Below are 26,022 nucleotides of genomic sequence, written 5' to 3'. Positions count from 1 at the left end.
ACTAGTCAGTATTTTCATTAAATACAAATCTGGAAATTTTTCTACAGAACAAAACAGATCTATATTTTCATTAAATGCAGATCTGAAAATTTTTTCTGAACAAAAACTGATATGTATTTTCATTAAACACAGATCTGAATTTTTCTGCATTAAAAAAAAAAAAAAAAAAAACTAATCTAAATTTTTTTGCTTATAAAAACTGATCTGTATTTTCATTAAATACAAATCTAAACCTTTTTTATAATAAAAAATGTTTTCTTCAATGTAAAATATCACCAATTTTGTGTTTCTTCTTAAATAAAAATTGCAAATTTTGAATCCTTAAAGAATGAATTAATCTTGAATTTGGGAACTTCAATATGTCATGCATCATTTAAATGGGTATATAAATGGTCATTTAGAGTCTAGAAGACCAGACTCTGTCTGAGTAGAATGGGTGCTTAACACCTTCCCATTTTGTAACTAGCCCCTGAATCTAGATTTTAGTTTGTAGATAGTGCATTATCCTTTTTGTTTAGATTGTAATCTAGGAAACAAAACTTTGTAATTTTTTTACTAGATTGTAATCTAGGAAACAAAGCCATGTAAACTTCATTTTATCAAATTGTAATTCATTCAAATTAATGAGAGGTTGTATTATTGAAGTATGTACCTTGTGTATTTTTTTGTAACAAAAAAATAAGTGGCAACTCCACATATAATCCTGAAAAGGGAAGGTGGTAATACCTCACCCCTTTTCTGAGAGCACTATTTTGGAGCTAATATTTTCTGCAGTCTCTCATAATAGGCCTAGATGAAAACCAACAAGATGCTGGCCACATCAGCAGTTTGTAATAATGTTGTAAAATAGTTTGTCGTTGTAGCATTACTCTTTCTACTATTATTATTACTAGTGTGCAATCTCATGCATATGCATGGTACAATTAAAAACAAATCACAATTATACGGTTCAAATTATTCATTTTTTTTAGATGGACACGTGGTGCAAAATTGGACTCCAATTGAAATCTAATTTAGAATCTAACTGAATTTGAATTCTTCGATTTTTACATTCAATAATTCACTAGTCATAAAGATTAAAAATTATATGGGATACATGGCACAAATTTGAGAATCCAATTGGATTTTTTTTTTTTTTTTTCCTAAGGTAAATAGGTAGAACTTTTATTGATATAAAAACAGTAAATACAAAGGAATATATGCCCTGTTTCAACAAGCCAAAAACAGGGGATAAAATACAAAAACAAAATAATACTCAAGTATTGATGCATGGCATTTGATCCTTCGTAGGCTTCACTACTGACCCTCGACCTCTCTGTCTTACTGCTGTGCCTGTATGAATCTTTGGTATTCTTGCAAAAAACCATTTTCCCCCTTCAGTATGTCTCTTGGATGGAGTTGGACCTGTTCAAAGTAATATTTGTTTCTCGCGTAAAAGATTGCCCAAGCCATTACTACCCACTTCTCCACATCATGCACCGCTAGTTTTTTCAGCATCCTTTGGAGAAGCATGAAGAAGTCACAGTTTGTATTTGGGAATTTTTGAATTCTTCCACAACAGAGAGCCCATACGTTCCTTGCTAGGGGGCATTCCCACAATAGGTGTCCAACTGATTCGGGTTTCTAGCAGCACATACCACATATGGGGTCTACCTGCACTCTTCTCCTATTTAAGTTCTCTCTGTTTGGCAATATATTTGAGCATGCCCTCCATAGGAACATTCGGACCTTTGGGGGCACGTTCAAACACCACATCTTCCTCCAAAACGTTTTGTCTTTTCTGGTTGATAAGTGCTCAACCTGAGTGGTGTCCCTTATCCTTATAGCTACCTAGTAAGCAGATTTCGAGAAGGATCTTGATTTGGTCTCCTCCCATATTAGGGTATCCCAGGTCATATCTTGTTGCAGTGGAATAGCCAGAATCTCCACCCTTGTCCTGTGTGCAAAGAGGTCGAAAATCCTCTCCCTGTCCCATTGCTTCGTGTGTCCATCTATCAAGTCCTTAACCAACAACCCCTGGTGTTGTTCAACCAGAAAAACCGATTCATGAGAGAGCCAGTTATGTGTACTGACGCCGATAGTTTGACCATCACCCACCTTCCATTTGGACCCTTCACAAATGATGTTTCTTGCTGCAAGTAAACTCCTCCATACATAGGATTGGTTATTCCCCAACTCGACATCCATAAAAGAGCAGTTTGGGAAATACCTTGATTTATACACCCGATAGAACAGTGGTGAGTGTTATGGATAAGTCTTCATGCTTGTTTTGCTAGCAAGGCTAGGTTGAAAGCTTGTATATCTCGAAACCCCATCCCTCCTCTTGCTTTTGGACTGCAAAGCTTTTCCCAATTGGTCCAATGATTTTTCTTTTCATCCTTTGTTTGCACCCACCAATATTTAGCTAATGTAGAGTTTAGAGTGTCACATAAGGCATTTGGGATTTTGAAGATTCCCATAGTGTATGTGGGGATGGCTTGGGCCACTGTTTTGATTAGTATCTCCCTTCCGGCCTTTGAAATAAATTTCTCCTTCCACCCTGTCACTTTCTTTGTAATTTTCTCTTGTATGCCTTTGAATGTGTTGACCTTTAATCTTCCTCCGGTCATGGGCAAGCCAAGGTATGGTTCAAAATCTTCCATAATTCTGCCTCCCAATAGTGCTTATATTTCCGCCTTAACAGAATTCCTTGTATTTATGCTAAAGAAGATGGATGTTTTGGGTCTATTTATAGCTTGTCCTGAAAGCAGCTTCATACCTCCCAAGAATATTTAGAAGGTGCTGCCCCTCCTCCATTGTGGCTTGGCAAAAGATGAAACTATCATTTGCAAACAAGTGAGAAATGCGTACTCCACTTTTACAAGATAAAATCCCATGTAGGTGATTTGTCTCCACATCCTTTCTAATAAGGGAAGAGAGGCCCTCTGCACATAGTAAAAATAGATAAGGAGAGAAGGGGTCTCCTTGTTTTAAACCTTGTGAGGGGGAGATATACCCATGTGGTTCTCCATTTATGAGCACCGAGTATGTTGCTGTATGAATAGTCGCCATAGCCAATTGAACCCACCTTCCATCAAAACCCAATTTTAGCATAATTTGTCGGAGGAAAGATCACTCAACCCGGTCATATGCTTTACTAATGTCCAGTTTGATTGTCATCTGCCCTTTCTTTCCCGTTCTTTTATTCCTCATCTTGTGTAACACCTCAAAAGCTACGCTTTTATTATCAGTTATCAACCAATTAGGAACAAAAGAACTTTGTAAATCCAATATTACATTGGGCATAATTAATTTCAAGTGATTTGCTATGACTTTTGAGACAATTCTAGATGCAACATTTCCTAAGCTGATAGGTTGGTTATTAGATACATTTTTGGGTTCATTTATTTGTGGAATAAGAACAATGTGTGTGTAATTCATCTCAAGCAAAAAATGGCCTGAATGTAGAAACAGATAAAATAGCACTTATGACATCATTACCTACTACATGCCAAAATTTTTGGAAAAAGAATGGAGACATACCATCAGGTCCAGGAGATTTTGAGGGGTGCATGCTGAACAAAGCCTTTCTAACCTCTTTTGGTGTGTAGGGTTGGTAGGGTTGAAGGAGTGTATGGTTCATATCTGTATGGACCACCTTATCCACCGAGTCCTAGACCGACTCCAAATTTGTTAGGTTAGACATTGTGAACAAATTCTGAAAATAATTTTTAGCCAATCTGGCTATATCAGCATCTAATGTACGCCATTGTTCATGCTCATATAGGAATCCACGGATATGGTTCTTTCATCTTCGTTGGCTGGCTCTTTGATGAAAATATCTTGTATTTTTGTCTCCTGCAGGAAGACAAATAGCCCTAAACCGCTGTCTCCAAAACAATTCATTCTGTAAGAGCAAACAATTTATCTCATCCCGAACTTTGTGAATCTGTCTTGATTTTTGGCCAGGTTCATAGAGGTTAATGCCTCTAATTCTGCATACTTCACCTCAATTTACTCCTTAGAATTGCCCAAAGTTCAGCTCCACCTCACCAAAGCCATACGACAAGCCTTTATTTTTTCAAATAATTGATACATGCGGCTACCTGTGAGGTTCACTCTTTCCTATGCCTCTCGGATCACCCCCTCACAAGCCGAATCCAATGCCCACCTCTCTTCAAACCTCTTTGGCTTTCGTCTCCTTCTAATAAATTGTGTGACTTCCAGTGTGGTAATCAAAATTGGCTCATGATTAGAGTATGCTGCATGGAGGTGGTGCACTCTTGAAAATGGATAGATTTCCCTCCATTTAGTATTTGCACATGCCCGGTCCAACCTCTCTTGGACAAAAGCCCTTCTCGGCCTTCCATTCCTCCAGGTAAAGATGTTTCCAATGAAGCCAAGATCGCTCAAACCACAATGTAATAGTGCTTGGCAAAATTCCTCCATTGGCCTAAGTGGTCGTGGGAGGCACCCTTTCTTTTCATCTAATGACAATATCACGTTGTAGTCACCCACACACAACCATGGCATGGAATCTCTAGAGTTCAGGTGCCTTAAGAGATCCCAAGACTCATGTTTTCAATGTGCCTCCGGTCTTCCATAAAAACCTGTTAATCTCCAAGGTGTAGGTGAATAATTCATGATTTGAGCATCAATATGATTCAAAGAAAATTTTGTATGTGTAAATCAACTCTTGCCTTCCACATCATTGCAAGGCCACCTGCTCTACGAACACATGGGACTGCTAGCATAGATTCATAGTGTAAATCAGCTTGAATAGTTTTCATCTCTTCAACTATCTGTTTTGTCTCCATGAGAAACAAAATATCGGGAGCTGTCCCTCTCACCAAGTGAGAAAGTACAGTGCTTGCATGAGGTTCCCAAGCCCCTAGCAATTCCAACTTAGGGTGATCATTGTGCTCAGCGGGGCTAGTCATCAGCCTCCACCATTTTGCTTTCAATTTCTTTTGCCGCTGCCCTTGATTTTTTCTTGGACCCATCTTGTGCTGCCCCTACTTGTGATCTTTTTTTTTTTTCCTATTTCTATTCTACCCATGATTGTTGTATTGTTGGCTGAAGCTTCCCTAGCAATTTTTGTCCACTTAGGAGTCTTTGGCCTTGTGGTTTGATGTGAAACACATGACTGCCCCTCAGTTTCGTGTGTGGCTAGGGTTTCACGTTGAAAATTTTTTCCTGAGTTGACCATATTGCCCACGTAAGCTATTGGAACCGTAATAAATTCCTCAACCTTTAATTTCGCATGTTACTCCTTCCCATTTAGTTCCTTGCTGTTTGAAACCTCATAATTATCCAAGTTTATTTCCCTCATAACTCCTGGAGTAATTCCCTCCATAATATCCGGATTTATATCCTCCATAATGGTTGGTTTGGTCATGCCGTGACCATTTTGTGCATTTAGTGCGATCATTGAGTCCATTACTCCCTCATTATTGTCACGTTCCACGCTGGTATCGGACCGAGTAGGAGCCATCACTAGTATGTCAGTTGTCTGTGGGGGTTGGTGGTTCGTTTGCTGTCGATGGGGTGGGCTTGGTGCCTCCTTTCTTGGTTGCTCTCTCTGCCTTCGACCCCCAGCCCGTAGCCAGTCTTCATAGGGAAGCTGAACACACCTTTGCCTTCGACCCCCTTTTTGACACTCGGACCTGAACACACCTTTGCCTCATGCCCCAGCAGTCCACACCAAAAACATAATCCCAGCACCTTTCGTATTGGAAAGCCACCCACACCGTATCCCCCTCCGGGTTGAGGACTAGTGCCCTACGGCAAACCGGTTTGTCCAATGGCATGTCGACTCTGACATATAGGAATTTAGCTTGGTCTGCTGCTATGGCTTACAGTCAACCTTGATGACCCTCCCAATTCCTCTTCCAATGTCTCTCCTAGCCTCCTCATTGATCAGGTTGAAAGGCAATCCCCATACTTGCACCCAAATGGCAATTGTTTTGAAATTCACCAAGAAAGCTGTCATTCCTTTTTCGCACCATCGCAATAGTAGGATATGATTTTCGAAACTCCACTATCCGTTATTCATAACCCATTTCAGTTGCCTCTCCATCGTGAATTTAAATTGGAACATCCCACCCCTTACCTCTGTAATCATCATATCCTTCCCCATCTTCCATACAGACCTAAGAAGGTTTTTCATAGCTCTGAAGTTTATATTTTTAGTTGTACGGAATCTTCCCACTAGACTAAGTGAACAATCCTCTAATATCTTCTCCCGATTTTCTGCACGTACTATAATCACCTCACCTTCTTCTGCCATTAACTTAATCTTTTGTAAATGTTCAATAAAATCCGAGTCCATGTTGAGGAAAGAAAAATTAGAAAAAATGATGATGAATGACAAAACCTACACCTAGTAGTGGAGGAGAGTTTGTTTTGTGACCCATACTGTAGGGTAGGAAGAAAGAAATCTCACTCTTCATGTGAAAGGAAACTCCTAGCAAGAGGAGTAGAAAAAATTTTGTATTTGGATTTTCTCCTTTAATATATACTAGTGTGTAGCCCCGTGCATATGCACGGGTACAATTTAAAACAATTATAATTATACGGTTAAAATTATACCTTATTTTTTAAAAGAGATTCAAATTATACATGGTATTAGCTTACACTTTTTAAAAACTATACATTTCTAAAATATGTAATGGTTTTCTCATATATATATATATGATTTAGAATTTAATTGGTTTTAGACTCTTTGGTTTTTACACCCAATAATGCTCTTGCCACAAAAATTAAAAATTTAGATTGACATGTGACGGAAAATTGGACTTCAATTTAGAATCTAATTGGATTTGGACTTTTCGATTTTTACACTCAATAATCCACTTGACTCAAAATTAAAAATTAAATGGGATACGTGGTACAAAATTATTTTTATATATAAATATAAATAATTTAGAATTTAATTGGTTTTAGGCTTTTCGATTTTTGCACCTAATAATTCACTTGCCACAAAAATTAAAAACTTAGATGGACACATGGTGGAAAATTTGACTCCAATTGAAATCCATTTTTGAATTTAATTGGATTTGTATTTTTCGATTTTTACACTCAATAATTCACTTGGCACAAAATTAAAAATTAAATGGACATGTGGTGCAAAATTGAGAATTCAATTAAAATCTAATTGAATTTTATCTAAGCTTTGGCTATTAATATATACCAGTGTGTAGCCCCATGCATATGCACAGGTACAATTAAAAAAAATTACAATTATACGGTTCAAATTATACATTTTTTTTTATAAGAGATTCAAATATTACATGGTATTAGCTTACATTTTTTTTTTAAACCATGCTTTTCTAAAATATGTAATGGATGCTTACATTTTTTTTGCACCTAATAATTCACCTGACAAAAAATTAAAAACTTAGATGGACACATGGTGAAAAATTGGACTCCAATTTAGAATCTAATTAGATTTGGAAACTTCGATTTTTACACTCAATAATTCACTTTACACAAAATAAAAATTCAAATATGACACGTGACGCAAAATTGAGAATCCAATTAAAGTCTAATTGGATTTTTTTCTAAGCTTTGAATATAGATTATGGGGGTTGTTTTTAGGGATTTAATTCTCTGATAATGAGATGTGAGTGGTAGGTGTTAATGTAACGATTAGAATCTCAGAAGTGTTCATTAATCATGCTTGGGATTGTCCATCCAAACTGACCCTAAGAGGTTGTTTTAGGCTTTCTTGAGGTGGGTGATCAAAGTATGGAGATGGGTCATCACTTGGCTTTGTCATAGAAAGGGTACACTGTCTCAAGAGTCCCTATGAAGGATGAGCAATTGTCTTTGAAAATCTCTCGATGGATAAGATCTTCCAAGTAGTCATCTCGAAGAGGTGACTGTAGGCACTCAATTTTGCACCCATAATTTAATCAAGGAAGATGACTGGAGTAACCATCCATGTACAAAAAAAAAAAAAAAAAAAAGTTCATTCTTGCATCACATGCATCATTTTGTTCTTGCATCACATGCATCAATTTGTTCCTGCATTGTATGCACTAATTCATTCATTGCATATCATAAAAATGATCTTGAAATTCTAACGGTCGTAACGGTGTTTCCGGCTTCCAAATCGGACCATTGGATCGAAAGATATTGCATGATCAAGTTTGAACGGTCATCATGCATTGTGTCTAAGTAGAATTGACCGCACATGATTAATTTAAATTAATTCTGATTGGTTAAGCAAATAGAATTAATTAGATAATTTTGTGATTGGTTGATAATTAGTGTTTAAAATAGGGATGCATGCATGGGAATAAAAGGGATGATTGGATAACAATAAAATTGTGGATAATTTGAAATTTATCAAGATTTATTTTAAGGTATTTATCTTCAAGATAATCCTAAATTATCTAGAAAAGAAACAAAAAATCATAAACGGAGGTTAAAAACACGTCTAGGTACAAGGACCGGTCAAAAAAACCCTCGAAGGAGAGACCAAATGACACCCGAACACGAAAGTGCATTCGGCCTCCAAGAGCCAATTTGGCACTTTTGGAGTGCCGAACAGCACTCTGAAAGTGTCGAATTGCCATCATGTGGGCTTTGGCCCAACGGCCTTCAGGTGACGATAATGCACACCCTTTTCGATCTTTTCGCTAAAGGATGCTGCTAGATTCAAACCCTAATCATCCATAACTATTTTTTAGAGTCTTTTGGCCTCTATAAATAGAGACTCAATCTCATAATTCACCACCTTTTTTTCACCCTCTGAGAGGCATACATTTTTTACTCTCAAACCACACATATTTTCTGATCCTCTCTCTGAGTGTTGCTGCAAAATTAGGGTTTTTAGGTTTCAGAAAGAATTGAACAAATTTCTTTGAACCCTAAAACATCTTCTCAAGAACAAACTGTGCTCATGCAAGAGGTTGTTTCCTTCACCCTTCTCTTGTGATGTGATGATGCATGTTATGTATCTTTCTTTTTCAAATATCTATGAATTGTGCTTTTGTGCTTTTGTTTGAAGCATGATATTTTCTATATGATTTTTATAATCTTTTTCTTGAACGACAATAAATTTGCATGTGAACAATTATTTTCTTAAAACAAAACAGATCTACATCTTTATAAGATGTAGATCTGAATTTTTCATTAAAAAAAAAAAAAAAAAAAAAAAAAAAGATCTGCATCTTTATAAGATGTAGATCTGAATTTTTCTTAAAACCAAAACTGATTTGCATCTTTCTTAAGATGTAGATCTGAGTTTTCTCAAAACAAAAAGTGATCTGTATCTTTATGAGATGTAGATCTAAATTTTTCTCAAATTTGATTTTCTTAATACATGAAAATTGTTGAAATAAAGAAAGAGATTATGTATTACTGTGCTTATGTTTATTTTAATTCATGATTGCATAATTTTAGATTATGAGTGAAGTTTTCTTCTTAGAAAATATATTTTTTTAAATATATAATAAAACAGATCTAAATTTTTGTCATCAAAAATCACTTTTTTTTTATATATAACAAAATAGACCTGAATTTTTGTCATCACAAAACCTTTTTTTTTACATCCCACGAAGCAGATCTAATATTTTGACAAATCAAAATCATTTTTTTAACAATAAAAACAGATATGATATATATATATATATATATGTTTTTTACAAAAGAAGAGATTTCATCCATACATAAATTTGTGTGATTTGATTTTTCATTTACATGTTCAACATATCATGCATGACATGCATAGCATAGTACATTGGTCACAAGAGTCTAGAAGACCAAACTTTGTCTAGGTAGAATGGGTGCCTAACATCTTCCCATTCCGTAACCTAGCCTTTGGATTTAGGTTTTTTGTTTATTTATGTTTTATGGGATGTTGTATTTTGGTGTATGATATTTTGTTGTTTGTTTTGGTTGTTAAAATCTTTCCCTAACTATCATAGTGTGTGCCATCCAAACGATAATGTATGCACCCCTTTCAACAATTTTGTGGTAGTAGTAACCATGGATCACTAGTCTTCATTAGATTTGGGTCCCTAGTAGCGAACTCACCAACCCATAGCCCAAAGTCACTGGATCATTTCCTGTTGACTATAATGGGCAAACCATGCCATTTGGACCAACGCAATGTTCATTACATTACAAGTTGGGAGGTGTAGTGTCCTAGCTATAGGAAACAATGAAATAACAAACCCATTGTACAACATAATGACTTAGAACCTATCCTTAGGCCAGTCTCGGTTAAAATTCCATTGCATGTTGTGTGTTTTTTTTTTTTGATTGACTAATGGATGTGGATCGGGTCTTAGCTTTGATTAACTCAACCAATCTAGAATCTGGTCAAGAACTGAAGGAAGGCTACATAGAGAACTAAAGTCCGACACTCAAGCCAGTAGCTCCAGCTCCAAGCCTGTCACTTCCATCACAATACTGAAGCCTTCAAGCCTAGAAGAGACCCCGCTGCTGTAACATCACAACCCCATCTTCGACCTCCAAGACAATTCAAGCCATAAGAAGTTTGAAGCCTCTAGCAATATGGCAAAAGAGGGAGAACACCTAAACATAGAGGAACCTATGAACACCTAGGAGCTACTCAACACTATGGTAGCTAGTTAGATTCAGCCGAGGGAAGATATGAACTGTATGATGCAACAGTTTCAGAATTTAAAGAACAATCAAGAGGGGGACAATACTGATCATGATCCACCAGCCCTAGAGAGTGAGAAGAAGATCAATGAAAGGATGAATAAAATGGAGGAGATGATTAGAAGAGCCCGCAAGATGGAGGAACTTATGGATTACGATTCTTTTTCCCTATTTCCCAATGCAAGGTTGCCACCCAAGTTCAAGATGCCAAATCTAAACAAGTTTGATGGGACCAGTTGCCCAAAGTCTCATCTGAATATTTATATGAGAGCTATGCAGCCCTTAGGTGCGACCGAGGAAGTACTTGCTCAGATGTTCCAAAACACATTAACCGGAGTCGCATTTAGATGGTTCCTCAACCTGGATGATGCAAGAGCAAGAAGTTGGGAGGACATTTGTCGAGAGTTTCACAAGCAATACAAGTACAATATGGAAGTGGACATCACAAGAAGAGACCTTCAGACTACCAAACAAGAGCCGAAAGAATCCTTCTCTACTTTCATCACCAAGTGGAGAGCCAAGGCAGCACAGATGATAAGTAGGCCGAGTGAAGAAGAACAGTTAGCCATGGTTGTAAAGAACTTATTGCCTGTATACCATAAATATATGTTTGCACAATATTTTCCCAATTTTAAGGCTTTAATTACTGTTAGAACTCAAATTGAAGATGTTATAAACAATGGTACTATAAAGACTGATGACCTTCCAAGGTTTAGAAAGAATCTAGGATCTAATTCTAAGACTACAAAGGTTTCCAATATTCATAAAAATGATCCTTATCAATTGGTTGCACCCATTGCACCTGTGAAAATACCCCAAGGGCCTAGACCCAAGAGAGAATTTCATGAGTTGTACAAGCCCATAAGCCAAGTGTTTGATAAGCTAAAAGCAAAAGGGTTACTGAAACCCTTGGACCCAAGACCAATTCCAAACCCTTTGCCCTCAGGATTTATATGAATAAAAGATGTGCCTACCACCAAGTACCTAGTCATGACATTGATCGTTGTTTCGCCTTTGGTCATGCAATTCAAGACCTAATAGACAATAAAGTGATTGCGCCGCCTACAAGGCCTAGCATCACTAACAATCCCTTGCCCAATCAGAATTTTGGGAAAGGACCAAGGGTTAATTGCTTGATGACCGAAGAAGATAATAAGGAAGACCCGTTCGACTTGATCTATGACCTCCCCGAGTGTTTCATGATGACGTGGGAAGAATTAATGGATAAAACCTCTGTTACCTTCACAAGATATGACATATGGAATGAAGTACTAGAATAGGAGAACAACCAAACACCCACAAATGGGGGAAGACACTTCAAACCCCAAGAGAACAACCAAACACCCATAAATGAGGGGAGACACTTCAAACCCTAAAAGAATAGCCAAACATCTACAAATGGAGGGAGACACTTCAAACCCCAAGAGAACAACCAAACATCCACAAACTAGGGGAGACACTTCAAACCCCAAGAAAACAACCAAACATCCACAAATGGGGGGAGACACTTCAAACCCTGAGACACTGATCCCCATGATTCAACCAAAATTGCCCATATCACAAGGGGGGAAGACATTTCAAACCCCCACATTTAGAGACCGATAACCCGGTTGGAGCTCTGAACAAGTCCACTTAACAAACACCTGCCGAAGAAGATGAATTCCTTAAGCAACTACAGAAGACATAAGCCAACATATCCTTATGGGATTTACTCATGGCCTTATTCAAACACCGACAAAACCTAGTAGACTGGCTCAACCAAATCCAAGTCCCAACAACCACAATCTCCCAAGATCTGAATGTTATGATTGGGTCCATAAATAGGGAACTTATTATTTCCTATTTCGACATGGATCTGACCAAGAAAGGGAAGCACCACAACAATCCATTGCATATCACTGTGGATTCCATGGGGAAAAGGATACCAATGGTTTTAATGGATGATGGAAGTGCCTTGAATGTCTGTCCTTTAAAGACTGCAAGTGCCTTGGCCTGAGTATTGAAGACTTTGTGCCTACCGATCAACATGTGAGGCCATATGACAACAGTAGAAGAGAAGTCTTAGGAACCATAACATTAGAGCTTACCATCGGACCGATGGTCAAGAAGGTGGATTTTCAGGTCCTTAATATAGCCTCATGCTTCAATATGCTCCTTGAGCGACCATGGATCTATGACACAAAAGCCGTACCTTCTTCCTTATAACAAAAGGTTCGGTTTCCACATGAAGGAGCTATTGTAACCATCTATGGGGATACTTTGACTATGCCTAAACCCGTTTACGGTATTGATTCTGAGAAAGAGCCATTGACTTTGGATGGCTTTGAGATTGAGAGGCCTAGTTTTGAGAAGAAAGAAGAAGAAGTTGAGAAGATCCCAATAGACTTTGCTCCTTATGGTAACAATAATGTGGTAGCAATGATGAGAAGAATGAACTACCTTCTTGGAATGAATTTGGGGAGAGCTATAAAGAAGCCAACTGTTCAAGACTTGGAAATTCCTACTGCCACATCACCTTTTAGGCTAGGCTATAAGCCCACTGACGATGATTTGTTGGAGATGGTAGTAAGAAGGATGGCTTGAGCCAAGGCCAAAGCAAAAGGACTTCCTTGTCCTCTAGAACCTCTAAAGCCCTACATTCCTACACTGAATGGGAAGTTTGTAAAAGCTGGAGAAAGTCAACGTTATTGGGGATTCCCAAAACCAAGATTCATTCCTATAACAAAGACAATAGTGCCCGGTTTCGAGATACTACTAGATTGTCACAATAACGCTCCAGAATTGAAGAAGGAAGATACAACGTGGGTCCCTACTGATTGGGCTAATCACATGGATCCTAACGCCATGACTACGCTCCTTGGAGATCATATCTATAACATAGAAGAAGAAGAATATTAGGAGGCCTTCCAGCATATGTTGAAGAGCCCGCATGAACTAAAAGCTAATGATGAAGATGAGGAAGGGGGAGTAGCCCTTAGTGATGATGAAGATGGAAGTGAAGACAAGAGTAATAATAGTAGTGACAACAGCAGCAATGATGGTGGACATGGTGATGATGACAGCAGCACCAATAGTGATGACAACAGCAATAGAAGTTATGATAGCCCATACAGCGAAGACAATTGGGGTGAACCCCATAGTGATAGAGAAGATGAAGATGCAGACCTATTCTATAAGGAATATGACAGTGATATGGATTACTATGATTAAGAAATTGAAGATGATACTGAAACTAACAGGTGGAACGACATTGATAATGATCAATACGGGCTGATAAATGTGTTAGAGGATGCAAGAGAGGAAAATGCACAAGCCAACCAAATGTATCATAAAGAATATCCCTATGGGCATCTTTTAGATTGGAGTGCTATCACCAATGTCAGCTCAAGGTCTAGCCCTAGGTATGACAAGCATGGAAGAGAGGTTCCGAAATTGGAGTCGTATTATGAGTCAAAACCAAGTACACCAACCTTACATATTGTAGAGCATGATGACATAGATGCCATGTTGGTCGCTCTAGACCAAAAACTGATGGTCCACAGTCTTAGGGTTATGACACTTGAAAATGCTGAACATAATGAGGAGAGAATGGAAGGAAGTGAGCCAGAGCATCTCCCTCAACCCACTGATTTGGGCAATAAAGGCAAGTAAGAGCTATTTGATGAATGGATGGATGGCATAGAGCACCTGGATGCTCTAGTGACAGATAAGCCCATAGATATGGAGGTTGAAGAAGAAGCTACAGATTATATGGATGTAGATCCTACAGTACTAATGCTGAGGGAAGAAGAAACTTACTGGGAGCCACCTGCCATGATGGAAGCCAAGACTGAGTTGAAGAACTGGCCATGTGAGGGAGCCATCCACCCCATGGAGGACTTTATGAGGAAAATCAAGACCGCAAAGCCAGTCTCTCCTGCCAAAAACATTGTTTCTATTCCTATTGAGTCTATTTCTGCTAGTGTTTCTATTCCTGTTAAGTCTATTTGTGATAGTTTTCCAGTTAAGTCTATTGAGTCTGTTAAAAACTTTGTCCCTTTTAATATGATTTCTAATTCTACTTATTTGCTGGCTTTGAATGTTTTTATTTCTAAAAATTGGTAAAGAAACTCTTAATAATAAGGAATTAAAACATGGGTACCTAGAACCTATAAAAGAAGAAACCCAACTCATTAACCTAGGAACTGATGATGAACCCAAAATGATCCAAGTGGGCAACACCCTAACCGCCTCAGAGAAAGATGCATTAGTGGCACTGCTGACAGAGTTCAAAGAGATCTTTGCCTAGTCATATGAAGACATGCTTGGGATTGAAACAAATATAGTACAACATTGCATTCCAATAGATCCAACCATAAACCCAGTCAAGTAGAAGTTGAGAAGAATGAAGCCAGAATGGACTCTCAAGATCAAAGAAAAAGTAGAAAAATAGTACAATGCAAGATTCCTAAGAGTGGTTAGCTAATGTGGTTTTGGTACCAAAGAAGGATGGGAAGGTCAGAATGTGTGTAGATTTCCGAGATCTAAATAAGGCCAGCCCAAAAGACGACTTTCCATTGCCTCACATTGACGTCTTGGTTGACAACACAGCAGGGCATGCGCTACTCTCATTTATGGATGGATTTTTAGGATACAATTAGATTAAGATGGCTCCAGAAGATATGGAGAAGACTTCCTTCATTACACCATAGGGGATATATTGCTACAAGGTCATGCCATTTGGCCTTAAGAATGCTAGTGCTACTTACCAACGAGCAGCCACCACTTTGTTGCATGATTTGATCCACAAGGAAGTAGAAGTTTATGTTAATGACATGATAGTAAAGTCCAATGACCGTGAAGGGCACATACCAGCTTTGAGAAAGTTCTTTGTGAGAATTTGGTTCTATAAGCTGTGGTTGAATCAGAAGAAGTGTACTTTCGGAGTCACATCCAGAAAACTATTAGGGTTTATCGTAAGCTAGAGGGGAATAGAAGTTGATCCTGACAAAATCAAGGCAATCATAGAAATGAAGCCTCCAAAGACTAAAAAGGATATCCGAGGATTTTTGGGGAGAATGCAGTACATCAGCAGGTTCATAGCTCAACTCATTATGACATGTGAACCAATCTTCCGACTGCTTAAGAAGGAGGTCCCAACCGTGTGGAATGAACAATGCCAAGAAGCCTTTGAGAAGATCAAAAGTTATCTAATGAAACCACCAATACTTGTTCCACCAGCTCTTGAAAATCCATTGTCATTGTACCTTACCACTACAGATATAGCGATAGGGGCTTTACTTACACAATACTTAGAGGAGACTAGAAAGGAGAATGCCATATACTACATCAGTAAGAAGATGATGCCTTATGAAGAGAAGTATTCACCATTAGAAAAGACATGTGTAGCACTCATATGGGCAACCCGTAAACTTAGACATTATATGCTAGCTTACAAGGTTCTGTTGATTGCAAGAATGGATCCTTTGAAGTATTTAATGGAAAAACTGTGCAAGATGGGAAGACTGTGAAATGGGTTTTGCTTTTGTCAAAATTCGATATTAAGTATGTGACTCAGAAATTTGTGAAAGGAAGAGCAATTGCCAATCACTTAGCCCATTGTTCACCAGAAGAAACTGAAGAGATTCAAGAAGACTTTTCGGATGAAGACACCATGGAGATTGAAGTAGAATCATGGAAGATATATTTTGATGGAGTAACAAATCAAAATGAAAGTGGAATTGGAGTTCTCTTAATTTCTCCAAAAAAGGCACACATCCTATTTTCTGGTAGACTCAACTTCCCTGCCATCAACAACGCCACAAAATATGAAACTTGCATCATGGGCCTACAAGCAACCTTAAGCCTAGGAGTGAAAGGGTTTGAGGTGTATGGAGACTCAACTCTAATAATCTCTCAGGTACAGAATAAATGGAAGATCAAAGAAGAGAGGCTTATGCCTTATCATCAATGTCTACAAAAGTGGTCATCAAAATTTAGCAAGATCCAATATCAGTATGTGCCGAGGATGCAGAATCAAATTGCAGATGCTTTAGTAACCATGACATCCATGATGGATGAGCCAAAAGAAGATGAAGCTAGACTGATAGTGTTGGAACAAAAAAAAGAACCAGCCTACTACATAATAGTAGAAGAAGATGAAGGAAAGGATGGGGAAGGTGAATGGTATTCAGACACCCTAAAATACCTCAAGGATGGAACATAGTCGGAGTCTGCAAACAAGAATGATTAGTTATCCATTCGGAGGTTGTCCACTAATTATATTATTTGTGGTGAAAGGCTTTACCAAAGATCATATGATGGAATTCATCTCCTTTGTGTAACTACCAAGGAAGCACAACAGATAATTGAAGAGGTTCATAAGTCAAGTTCTGGGCCACATATGAATGCACATATGCTATCAAGGAAGATAATGAGACAGGGTTACCACTGGACCACTATGGAAGCCAATTGTGCGGCTCATGTTTGAAGATGTCATCAATGCCAAGTCCATGGAGATCTGAAGCACATGCCACCCATGCCACTACATACCATGACATCACCTTGGCCATTCTCTATATGGGGAATAGACATTATTGGGAAGATCCACCCTAAGCATCCAATGGCCATGAATTTATACTTGTAGCCATTGATTACTTTACTAAATGGGTAGAAGCTACCTCATACAAAGTTTTGAATTCAAAGAAAGTTGTTCAGTTCATTCAGACCAATATCATCTACAGATACGGGGTACCGCATGAAATTATCTCTAACAATGGGCAACATTTCAAAGGGGAAACAGAAAAGTTTCTACGATAATTAAACATTTAGCACCACAAGTCTTCACCTTACCACCTTCAAACTAATGGAGCAATTGAGGCTGCTAATAAAAACATAGGGCAAATCTTGAAGAAGAGCACAAAGAACTACAAAGACTGGCACCTATAGTTGCCCTATGCACTCTGGGGGTATAGAACATCAATTCGATCTTCCATAGGAGCCATTCCTTATTCATTAGTGTATGGGATGAAAGTAGTCCTTCCCATCGAGATGGGTGTCCGATCACTAAGGACAGTATTGGAAAGTGAAATCTCTGAAGCAAATTGGTTGCAAAGCAGATATGATCAGTTATGCATGCTAGATGAGAAAAGACTTAAGGCCTTGTATCATATTCAAGGTTACTAGAGGAAGCTTAGGAAAGCTTTTGACAAGAAAGTGAGAACCAGAGATTTGAAGTTAGGGGATTTAGTGTTGAAGAAAATCCGAACCTTGGTTCAAGATGCAAATAGGAAGTTCAAGCAAAATTGGGCAAGCCCATACATTATCAAACAGATATATTCTGGGGGAGCAGTAAGATTGATGGACTTAGATGCAAACCCTTTCACTGAGCCAACCAACATGGATCAATTGAAGAAATAATACGTCTGAGGTGGTTGTGAATTATGTTATTTCCCTTCCTAGGTTTGACTAAAAAAAAAAGCTCGCTAGGCTGAAAACCCGAAAGGGCAATCTAGGCAAAAGTTAGAGCAACAAAAACAAAAAAACAAAAAAAAAAAAAAAAAAAAACAAAAAAGAGGTAGGTTGAAAACTCAAAAGAGCGGTCTACGCAAAGGGAGAGTAAAAAAAAAAAAAAAAAAGGAAAAAAAAAATGAGAGAGTGAGAAAGCCTTTTGCCCATTAACCAAAATTACCAAAAATTCAATCATTCCATTAAACCATGTCATGACACAAAATCCAAAAGCCCAAACCCTAAATCAAACCATAAAAATTCCAAACCCAAAAGCCTACACCTTAAATAGAATCCCTAACCTGCAAATTCTAAATAATTCCTAAACATAAGAGTTTTTACATCAACTTCTAAAATAAACATGTTCAAAGCCAAAAAATAAGAAGATCACTTTGTCTTCAGTCTTTTCTTTTTCTGTTGATCATCAATTCCCTTTGTGATAGGTATTGTCCCTTCTTTTGAATTCATAATTGCCTTCATCAAGCCTTTCCCGGTTGTCTCTGAGAAACTGTTCTCTCATAGCAATCCTTTTAGCTTCCTTGTCAACAATCTTGTCTATCAACCACTTAGAGTATTTTGTAGTCATCTTATGGAAATGCACCTTGACAAAAGATTGGTCCACTCAGTCAGCCATCTCTAAACCCAATAGCATGTTCTGTACAAAAGTAACATTTGTGTCCACAAGAGAGAAAGGTCTTCTTTTGCCACCAGGTATTCCTTGCATATTTGAATTGCCTTAAGAGTCTGTCTCCCTTATCGAAAGTTGCTCTCCAACAATCCAACAAGGAAAATATAATCTGATCCTGGAGACCTCAGTAAAGGGGGTAGGCATTTCCACCAATAACAGTCCCATTGAATTGAGGTACTAGATTTCTTGTCTAAGAATTTCACCCAGTCACTCTCAGTTTGGCATTTAGTCTTGATTACAGCCCTACTAAGAAAATTGCTAGGCCCATAATTACTGGTTGTAGGCTTGGCAATTATGTCCAGTCGCTCCATTAGCCATATCTGCAAAGTCAAAGGACTCCCTAAAAGGTTTTGAGTTTCTCCACCATGAAATACAGCATCCAATCCTTGAAGAGTTTCTGCCAAGATCAAAGAAATAGGATTATCACCATCCTTAATCTGACTCACAACATTTATAGCTCAAGCATCCACAAAGCTGTGCCTTCCAGAGCAAAGCAAAAATTTTCCCACAAAGCATAAAGCCAAATTGAAGTTTTTCTACATGTTGTCGGTCACTCCATAGGTGTGTTTGTCAATCAGCTGAGAGATAATGGCATGAAGATTCACCATATGACCTTCAATCATACTATCAGTAATGGAAGTAGGAAGACCGAGAGCATTAAACAAAGATTCCTTATGCCTGGGGTCACATGAAATCGCTATAGATTTTTTACTAGGATCGTAGCCTAAGATAGCAGAGAATTTTTCAATTGTCGGATAGAGTTCAACAGTGTTGAACCGGAACACATGATCTTCAGGATCCCAAAATTTCACAGCAGCGCAAAGGAAGTCCCACTTGATTTTGACATTCCTCAGAGCCTTGATTCGCTCTAATTTAAAGGCTGTAAAATTGGTTTTGGTACTAAAATCAAAGCTACGAACCCATCTATTGATGTCATGAATTGTTGAATGAGAAAAATTATGATTGCTAGCCATGGATGACTTTTACTTGTGATTATTGTATTTTGCTAACCTTTATGTAGAGATTTGTCACAGGAGAATCCGTTTAAATAAGTTGCACCAATTCCTAATCAGGTTTGAAATAGGTTTTAGAGAGTTTGTAGCTGACTAGGAGAGAGTCTCATGATCACAAACGAAGTAAATGTTTTTCAAAAAATTCGTAAACACGAAGCGCGCATTGGGAGACCATAAGGAGTCGGCCCACCATGGCGTAAGTGTCATGGTGTGGCTCAGTGCAATTCAGCACTCTAGAAGTGCCGAACAGCACTCTAAAAGTCCCAAACAGTACTCCAAAAGTGCCAAATGGCACTCTTCAATTGCCAAGTGGCACGTAGCCCCTCGGTCCTACACTCATGCAATTTCATGCAGTTTCATGTTCTCGTGTAATTTTTTAAGATCGTTTGACAATCAAAAAGATTTTGTTCAATTAAATTGAGACATTCTGACAAGTCTAACACACTTGTTTTCAAAAAATCATTACATGCATCATTGTTCTCAAAAAGTGATCAACTCAAGTTTTCTTAAGACTCATGGATTTATGTTCCAAACTAGGGGCATTCGTCCACGCCTCATACATTTTCAAAAAAAAAAAAAAAAAAAAAAACCAACAAAAATTTTTTTTTAAAGGGAGGAAGAAGAGAAAAAAAATCATTGAGATTTCCAAGAATCATGCATCCTTTTGTATACTAAGGGCATTCACCCATGGCTCTTTTTTTGAAAAAAAAAAAATCACATCAAGATTTTCAAAAGTCATGCATTCATTTTAAACTAGGGGCATTCAACTCCAACTCATGCAAGTAAGTGCAGATTCCAATAGAGCCAAGCAAGATAATTTTAAATTAGCACTACAAGATCTTATCAGGTGAATTCTAAACTTGTCTTAGTTAAAGTTTCTACATGATCCAAGGTGATACCAAGGACAAAGAGCTAAACATGAAAAATAATACAAGATTGTCTAAGGAACACTTCCTTTTTGTTTTGCAGGACATACAAGTCATGCATCATTAGGACTTTGAGTTCGCCTATGGGAGGATCTCCTTGATCCACCTTTAGAGAAGCCACCTTCAGTATTTCCTTCTTGACTTGAGAAAAAGTGGGGATCGTACTGACGATTTTCAATTTCGAGGCTCCTGATCCTTTCCTCTAAAGCTCTCCTGGTAGAGTCAGCAGTTTCCATTTGATGTGCCTAAAAGATCAGCAAAATCAAGTGTTAAAGACACTATCAAGCAAAGCTTAAGACAAAGATACTCAGAAAACAACATGGCATACCCAATTGGAATCATTGATCACATATTGGGAGGACTGAGTACAATCCAATGACTACAAGCCTCCAATCATCCGCATGCTTTCTTCCACAAGATCCACATCAACCTGGAGCACAACTCTACTGAGTTAGAAGCCATTCAAGAAAATAAGGAACTAAACATTCAAGAACATACTGAATCGAGCCAAGGAATATTTGGCACATGCTCTGGCCTAGTCAAAGGCATGGAACTATACGTTCCATTAGGACTCATCACATCATACTGCCATGCCGGAAAATGAGGATAAGTCTCTGTGAAAGAACTAGAAGAACCACCAGCATGGTGAGGAGAGGGAATCTCTTCCTCTTCCTCTTCCTCTTCCTCTCCTTCAGAAGATGGAGGCTGAAAATCCAACATGCAAATATTGTTACCAACCATATGGAAAAGGAATTGGTAGAACTATGATCTTAGCAGGGAAGGAAAATACCATTCTGCAAACTAGGCAACCTTACAAATGATCCCAGATAAATTTAGAATAATCTCCTTTTGCTCCTACAACAATGTAACCATCATGGGCCCGAGCAATCTCTTCATCAGTCAGAAAGTCAGCCAACCGAATAGTGGGATAAGGATGAGACGGAATTGTGGCAGAAGGATACACATGTTCAACTTGGGGCAACACCCAATCACCAAGATACCAATACTTTCCATGCCCACATTCAAACAATACTTGGTGGTTATTTAGTTCTAAAGCCCGCTCACACTTATCATACCCCTCACATCTAGCCCAAGGATTTAATTTTATCTAGAAAGTCACAAAGAAACTCAGAAAGAGAAGAGACTAGATCATAACCAAATGCGAAGGATTTAAAAAGGAGAAAGAAAGAACTCACATCATCAATGGTCAGATTGTTAACCACCAAGTGCCAAATCTCCAAAGAACGCCATTTTCAAATATAATCAATTAATAATTTTTAAAAGACCTACAAAACTACTAAACGATATGAGTCATGGGACCTACTAAGACAGTTGGGAAGCCAAAGTAACCTACCCTGGATGTGTGTCGGTGATTTTAATGAAATAACAAGAACTGAGGAGAAACTTGGTGGCCGTCTTAGACCAAACTGTCAGATACAAAGTTTCCGAGATGTCATAGACGAAGTGGGCTTTAAAGACCTTGGATATGTGGGTGACAGATTTACTTAGGCAAAGCATTATCCGGATGGTTCAGTCATTTGGGAGCGCTTGGATAGAGCTTTGGGTACAAGAGCTTGGATTAGTATGTTCCCTGCTTTCAAAGTGGTTCATTTGGAGTGTGGGATGTTGGATCACAAGCCAATACAGATTCTCCCCTTGGGAATCACTCCCCGGCAGAATAGACCAGGGCGTTTTAAACAGGCTTGGCTCTTTGAAGATGGCTGCCACGATACCATCAAGGCAGCATGGGGAGAGGAACTCACGTGTCCAACTTTAAGCTTGGTTGGGGAAAAAATAAAAATGCCAAAAGGGGTTGAAGTGGTGGAGTAGTAAACATTTCTATAATATCTCCAGGACTCTTAAGGAAAAAAAACAATTACTTAAGAGTGCTGAGGAAGCTGCACAGAAGGGGAGCTCTTTTGACTCTGTATCAACCATCAAGAAGGAAATAACGGCACTGCTTGCTCAGGAGGAAAAGTTGTGGCAACAAAGATCTCATGCCCATTGGTTGTCTTCGGGAGATAAAAATACAAGTTTCTTTCATAGCAAAGCCTCCCAACGCTATAGAAGAAACAAGATTGAGAGTATCAGAGACAACAATGGAAACTTATGTGTGGACAATGAAGAAATATCGGCTTTATAAGTGTCTTATTATCAGCAACTTTTTACAAGTTCAAATCCGAATGGCATTGAGACTGTTTTGGAGGTTGTTCCTCATGTAGTTACTGAAGAGATGAATACAGACTTGACAAGAGAATTCACAAAGGCAGAAGTGGTTCATGCCTTAAAAAAAAATGGCCCCCCTCAAGGCCCCCGGACCCGATGGTATGCCTCCTATCTTTTATCAATACTATTGGCATCTTATTGGTGATGATGTAGCTATGGCTGTGCTTTTTTGTCTCCAAAATGGTCATTTCCCTCCTGATTTAAACCACACTTACCTGACCCTCATCCCTAAGGTCAAAAAACCTGAACAAGTCACTGACTTCTGTCCCATAGCACTATGTAATGTCTTATACAAGTTAGTCTTAAAAGTCCTAGCAAATCGACTTAAAAAAATTCTCCCCTTGATTATATCTGAAACACAAAGTGCCTTTCAATCTAACAAAGTCATCTCCGATAATATTCTTGTAGCCTTTGAGACCCTACATCATATGAAAACCAATAACTCAGGAAAAAATGGCTTTGTGACCATGAAGTTAGACATGAGCAAAGCCTATGATAGGGTGGAGTGGAGATTTCTTTTACAGTTGATGGGAAAGATGGGTTTTAGTCGTAAATGGATCCACCTTATTTCTAAATGCATTAGTACAGTTTCCTACTCTGTTTTGGTTGATGGTGAACCCATAAATATTTTCAAACCTACTAGGGGGATTAGACAAGGGGACCCATTATCCCTTTATCTCTTCCTCTTATGTTCTGAAGGTTTAACACAGCTCATAAACAATGCTGTCCATGCTGAAAAGATTAGACGTTGCTCTCTTTGTCGTAATGGGCCTAAGATATCTCAACTGTTTTTTGCAGACGACAGTTTGTTGTTTTGCAGAGCTCAATTGGGAGATGTGAAAACCATTCAAGAGATCTTGGATAAGTACGAGAAAGCATCAGGGCAGCAAATAAACAAGCAAAAGACTACCCTCTTCTTCAGCAAGTCCGTCTCCCTTGATGCAAAAAATCAAATAAAAGCCTTCTTGGGGCTGCCTGAAATAAGAGCCTATGAGAAGTATCTAGGCCTACCAGCGGTGATCGGGAAGAATAAACGAGAGAGCCTAAACTATATTAAAGAAAGGGTGTGGGGGAAATTACAAGGGTGGAAGGAAAAGATCTTATCCCAAGCCGAAAATGAGATTTTACTTAGAGCTGTGGTTCAAGCCATTCCCACTTTTGTGATGGCATGTTTCAAACTCCCAATAGGTCTGTGTAAGGACATTGAAACAATGATCCAGAAGTTTTGGTGGGGGCAAAGGGGGGATAGAAGAAAAATCCATTGCAAAAATTGGGACACTTTATGCCAACCAAAAAAAGAAGGAGGTTTGGGTTTCAAAGACCTGTGCAAGTTCAATGATGCAATGCTTGCAAAATAAGTTTGGCGACTAATTCATAACAAGGAGTCCTTATTCTACAAGGTGTTCAAATCAAAATATTTCCCAAACTCTACCATTTTCGAAGCAAAGTCTGCTAATGGATCATATGCATGGAAAAGTATTTTCAAGGCTAGAAGGGTGATTACTATGGGAGAAAAATGGCGTGTGGGTGATGGTAGGTGCATACAGATCTATGGTGATAATTGGATTCCGGGTGAAGGTTCGGGGAAAGTGTTATCTCCTAGAACATCTCTAGCAGCTAACGCCTTAGTTGCTGAGTTGATACACCCAGTCTCCGGGTGGTGAGACTCCCGGATCATTGATTCAAACTTCTCCCTTTTGAAGCCCAAAGAATCAAAGCTATTCCCCTCAGTTCTGTTGCGCTGGAAGACATCTTAATATGGCCAAAGAGCAGTGACGGAATGTACTCTGTAAAATCAGGGTATAAGGCTCTGTGCGAGGAAAGCTTAGGAGATAGTGCCTCGGGCTCAGGTTTTGGCAGTGGAAGAAGCTTCTGGTCAGGAATTTGGAAGCTACAAGTACCAGGGAAAGTTAAGCACTTTTTGTGGAGGGCTTGTTCAGACTCACTCCCCACTAAGCAAAACCTATGGAGAAGGAAGATTACAGCCTGCCCAAAGTGTGAAGCTTGCAACTCCTTTCCAGAAAATACTATACATGCTCTGTGGAAATGTGACGAAATCAGGGCTATATGGGTGCGGGATTTTGACTAGATTGACAGGAGAAAAGTTGTTAGAGGAAGCTTTGTGGACTTGTGGGAATTGCTCGGTAATAGACCTAAAACTAGGGAGTTTTTTGCAGTAACAGCATGGTTCAGATGGACTCGCCGAAACAAGAAAAGGACGAACCAAACCATGTTGCCTCTACAACAGGTTACGGCAGAAGCCCATCACTATCTATCTGAGTATAAGAAGCACAACTGCTCAACGGTGACGTAACAAAAGCCTCGGAGCATGAGATGGACACCACCAGAAGCAAGTCACTTCAAAACAAACTTTGATGGAACTTTCCTCACAGAAAATGGAGCGGCAGGCATCGGAGTGGTGATACGGAACAACACGGGTCAAGTAAAAGCTGCGCTCTCTGAAAAGATCCATGCTCCTGCCTTGGTTACAGTGTTGGAGATGCTTGCTGCTAGGAGAGTAGTTGCCTTCACAAGAGAGATGGGGATAGAAAGCTGCATCCTGGAGGAGGACTCTCAGATAGTAATAAAAGCACTGCAAGATAGAGACAAGACTTTCTCAAAGTTTGGTCACATACTACAGGACACACTGTCCCATTTAAATTCTTTTAAGAATTGGTCGCTCTCTCATACCCTAAGACAAGGCAATGCGGTAGCAGATGCTTTAGCTAGGAGAGCAAAATTTTCTTATCCATTTACCATTTGGTTGGAGTCTGTTCCACCAGATTTAACAGTTTTTGTAAACGCTGATTCACTTGCAGTTTAATAAAGTTATCCTTTGACGGAATTCTAAAAAAAAAAAAAAAAAAAAGAATTATCCAATAAAAATAGGTGCACTCTTGTCTATAGCCAAAACCAATAAGATTATAATATGTAATTAATCTATATACATTAAGAGGATTCAGAAATTTAGTTATTGCATTTTTTACTATCAAAACTACCCCTAATTTAATTAACTTATCATTATTCTTGAAACATAAGAAATGGAGTTAAAGCAGTAAATTGAAAA

At 38.5% G+C, this 26,022-nt stretch overlaps 3 protein-coding genes across 3 annotated transcripts; all 3 read left to right on the top strand.

The window, feature by feature from the left end:
- The first annotated feature begins 10,605 nt into the window (after positions 1–10,605).
- On the top strand, positions 10,606–11,574 carry LOC115981039. Its single transcript, XM_031103229.1, has one exon. The coding sequence runs from the start codon at positions 10,606–10,608 to the stop codon at positions 11,572–11,574; it is 969 nt and encodes a 322-aa protein (XP_030959089.1).
- Positions 11,575–15,626: 4,052 nt separating this feature from the next.
- On the top strand, positions 15,627–16,822 carry LOC115981038. The gene is made up of 2 exons (XM_031103228.1): positions 15,627–15,976; positions 16,048–16,822. Exons 1-2 carry the CDS (start codon positions 15,627–15,629, stop codon positions 16,820–16,822), a joined length of 1,125 nt encoding a protein of 374 aa, XP_030959088.1.
- Positions 16,823–25,284: 8,462 nt separating this feature from the next.
- Positions 25,285–25,779, top strand: LOC115981037. The gene has a single exon (XM_031103227.1). The coding sequence runs from the start codon at positions 25,285–25,287 to the stop codon at positions 25,777–25,779; it is 495 nt and encodes a 164-aa protein (XP_030959087.1).
- The last annotated feature ends 243 nt before the right edge of the window (positions 25,780–26,022 follow it).

Source organism: Quercus lobata, chromosome 3 (genome assembly GCF_001633185.2).
Source record: "Quercus lobata isolate SW786 chromosome 3, ValleyOak3.0 Primary Assembly, whole genome shotgun sequence".
Classification (NCBI taxonomy): Eukaryota; Viridiplantae; Streptophyta; class Magnoliopsida; order Fagales; family Fagaceae; genus Quercus; species Quercus lobata.
Note: the sequence above shows the minus strand (reverse complement) of the source record. Positions and strands in the feature narration are given on the sequence as shown.

Coding starts and splice junctions, on each gene's coding strand:
- LOC115981039 (XM_031103229.1), top strand. CDS start 10,606: ATGAACTGTATGATGCAACAGTTTCAGAATTTAAAGAACAATCAAGAG.
- LOC115981038 (XM_031103228.1), top strand. CDS start 15,627: ATGAAGCCTCCAAAGACTAAAAAGGATATCCGAGGATTTTTGGGGAGA. Junction 15,977..16,047: donor ATGATGCCTTATGAAGAGAA/GTATTCACCATT, acceptor ATTATATGCTAG/CTTACAAGGTTCTGTTGATT.
- LOC115981037 (XM_031103227.1), top strand. CDS start 25,285: ATGAGATGGACACCACCAGAAGCAAGTCACTTCAAAACAAACTTTGAT.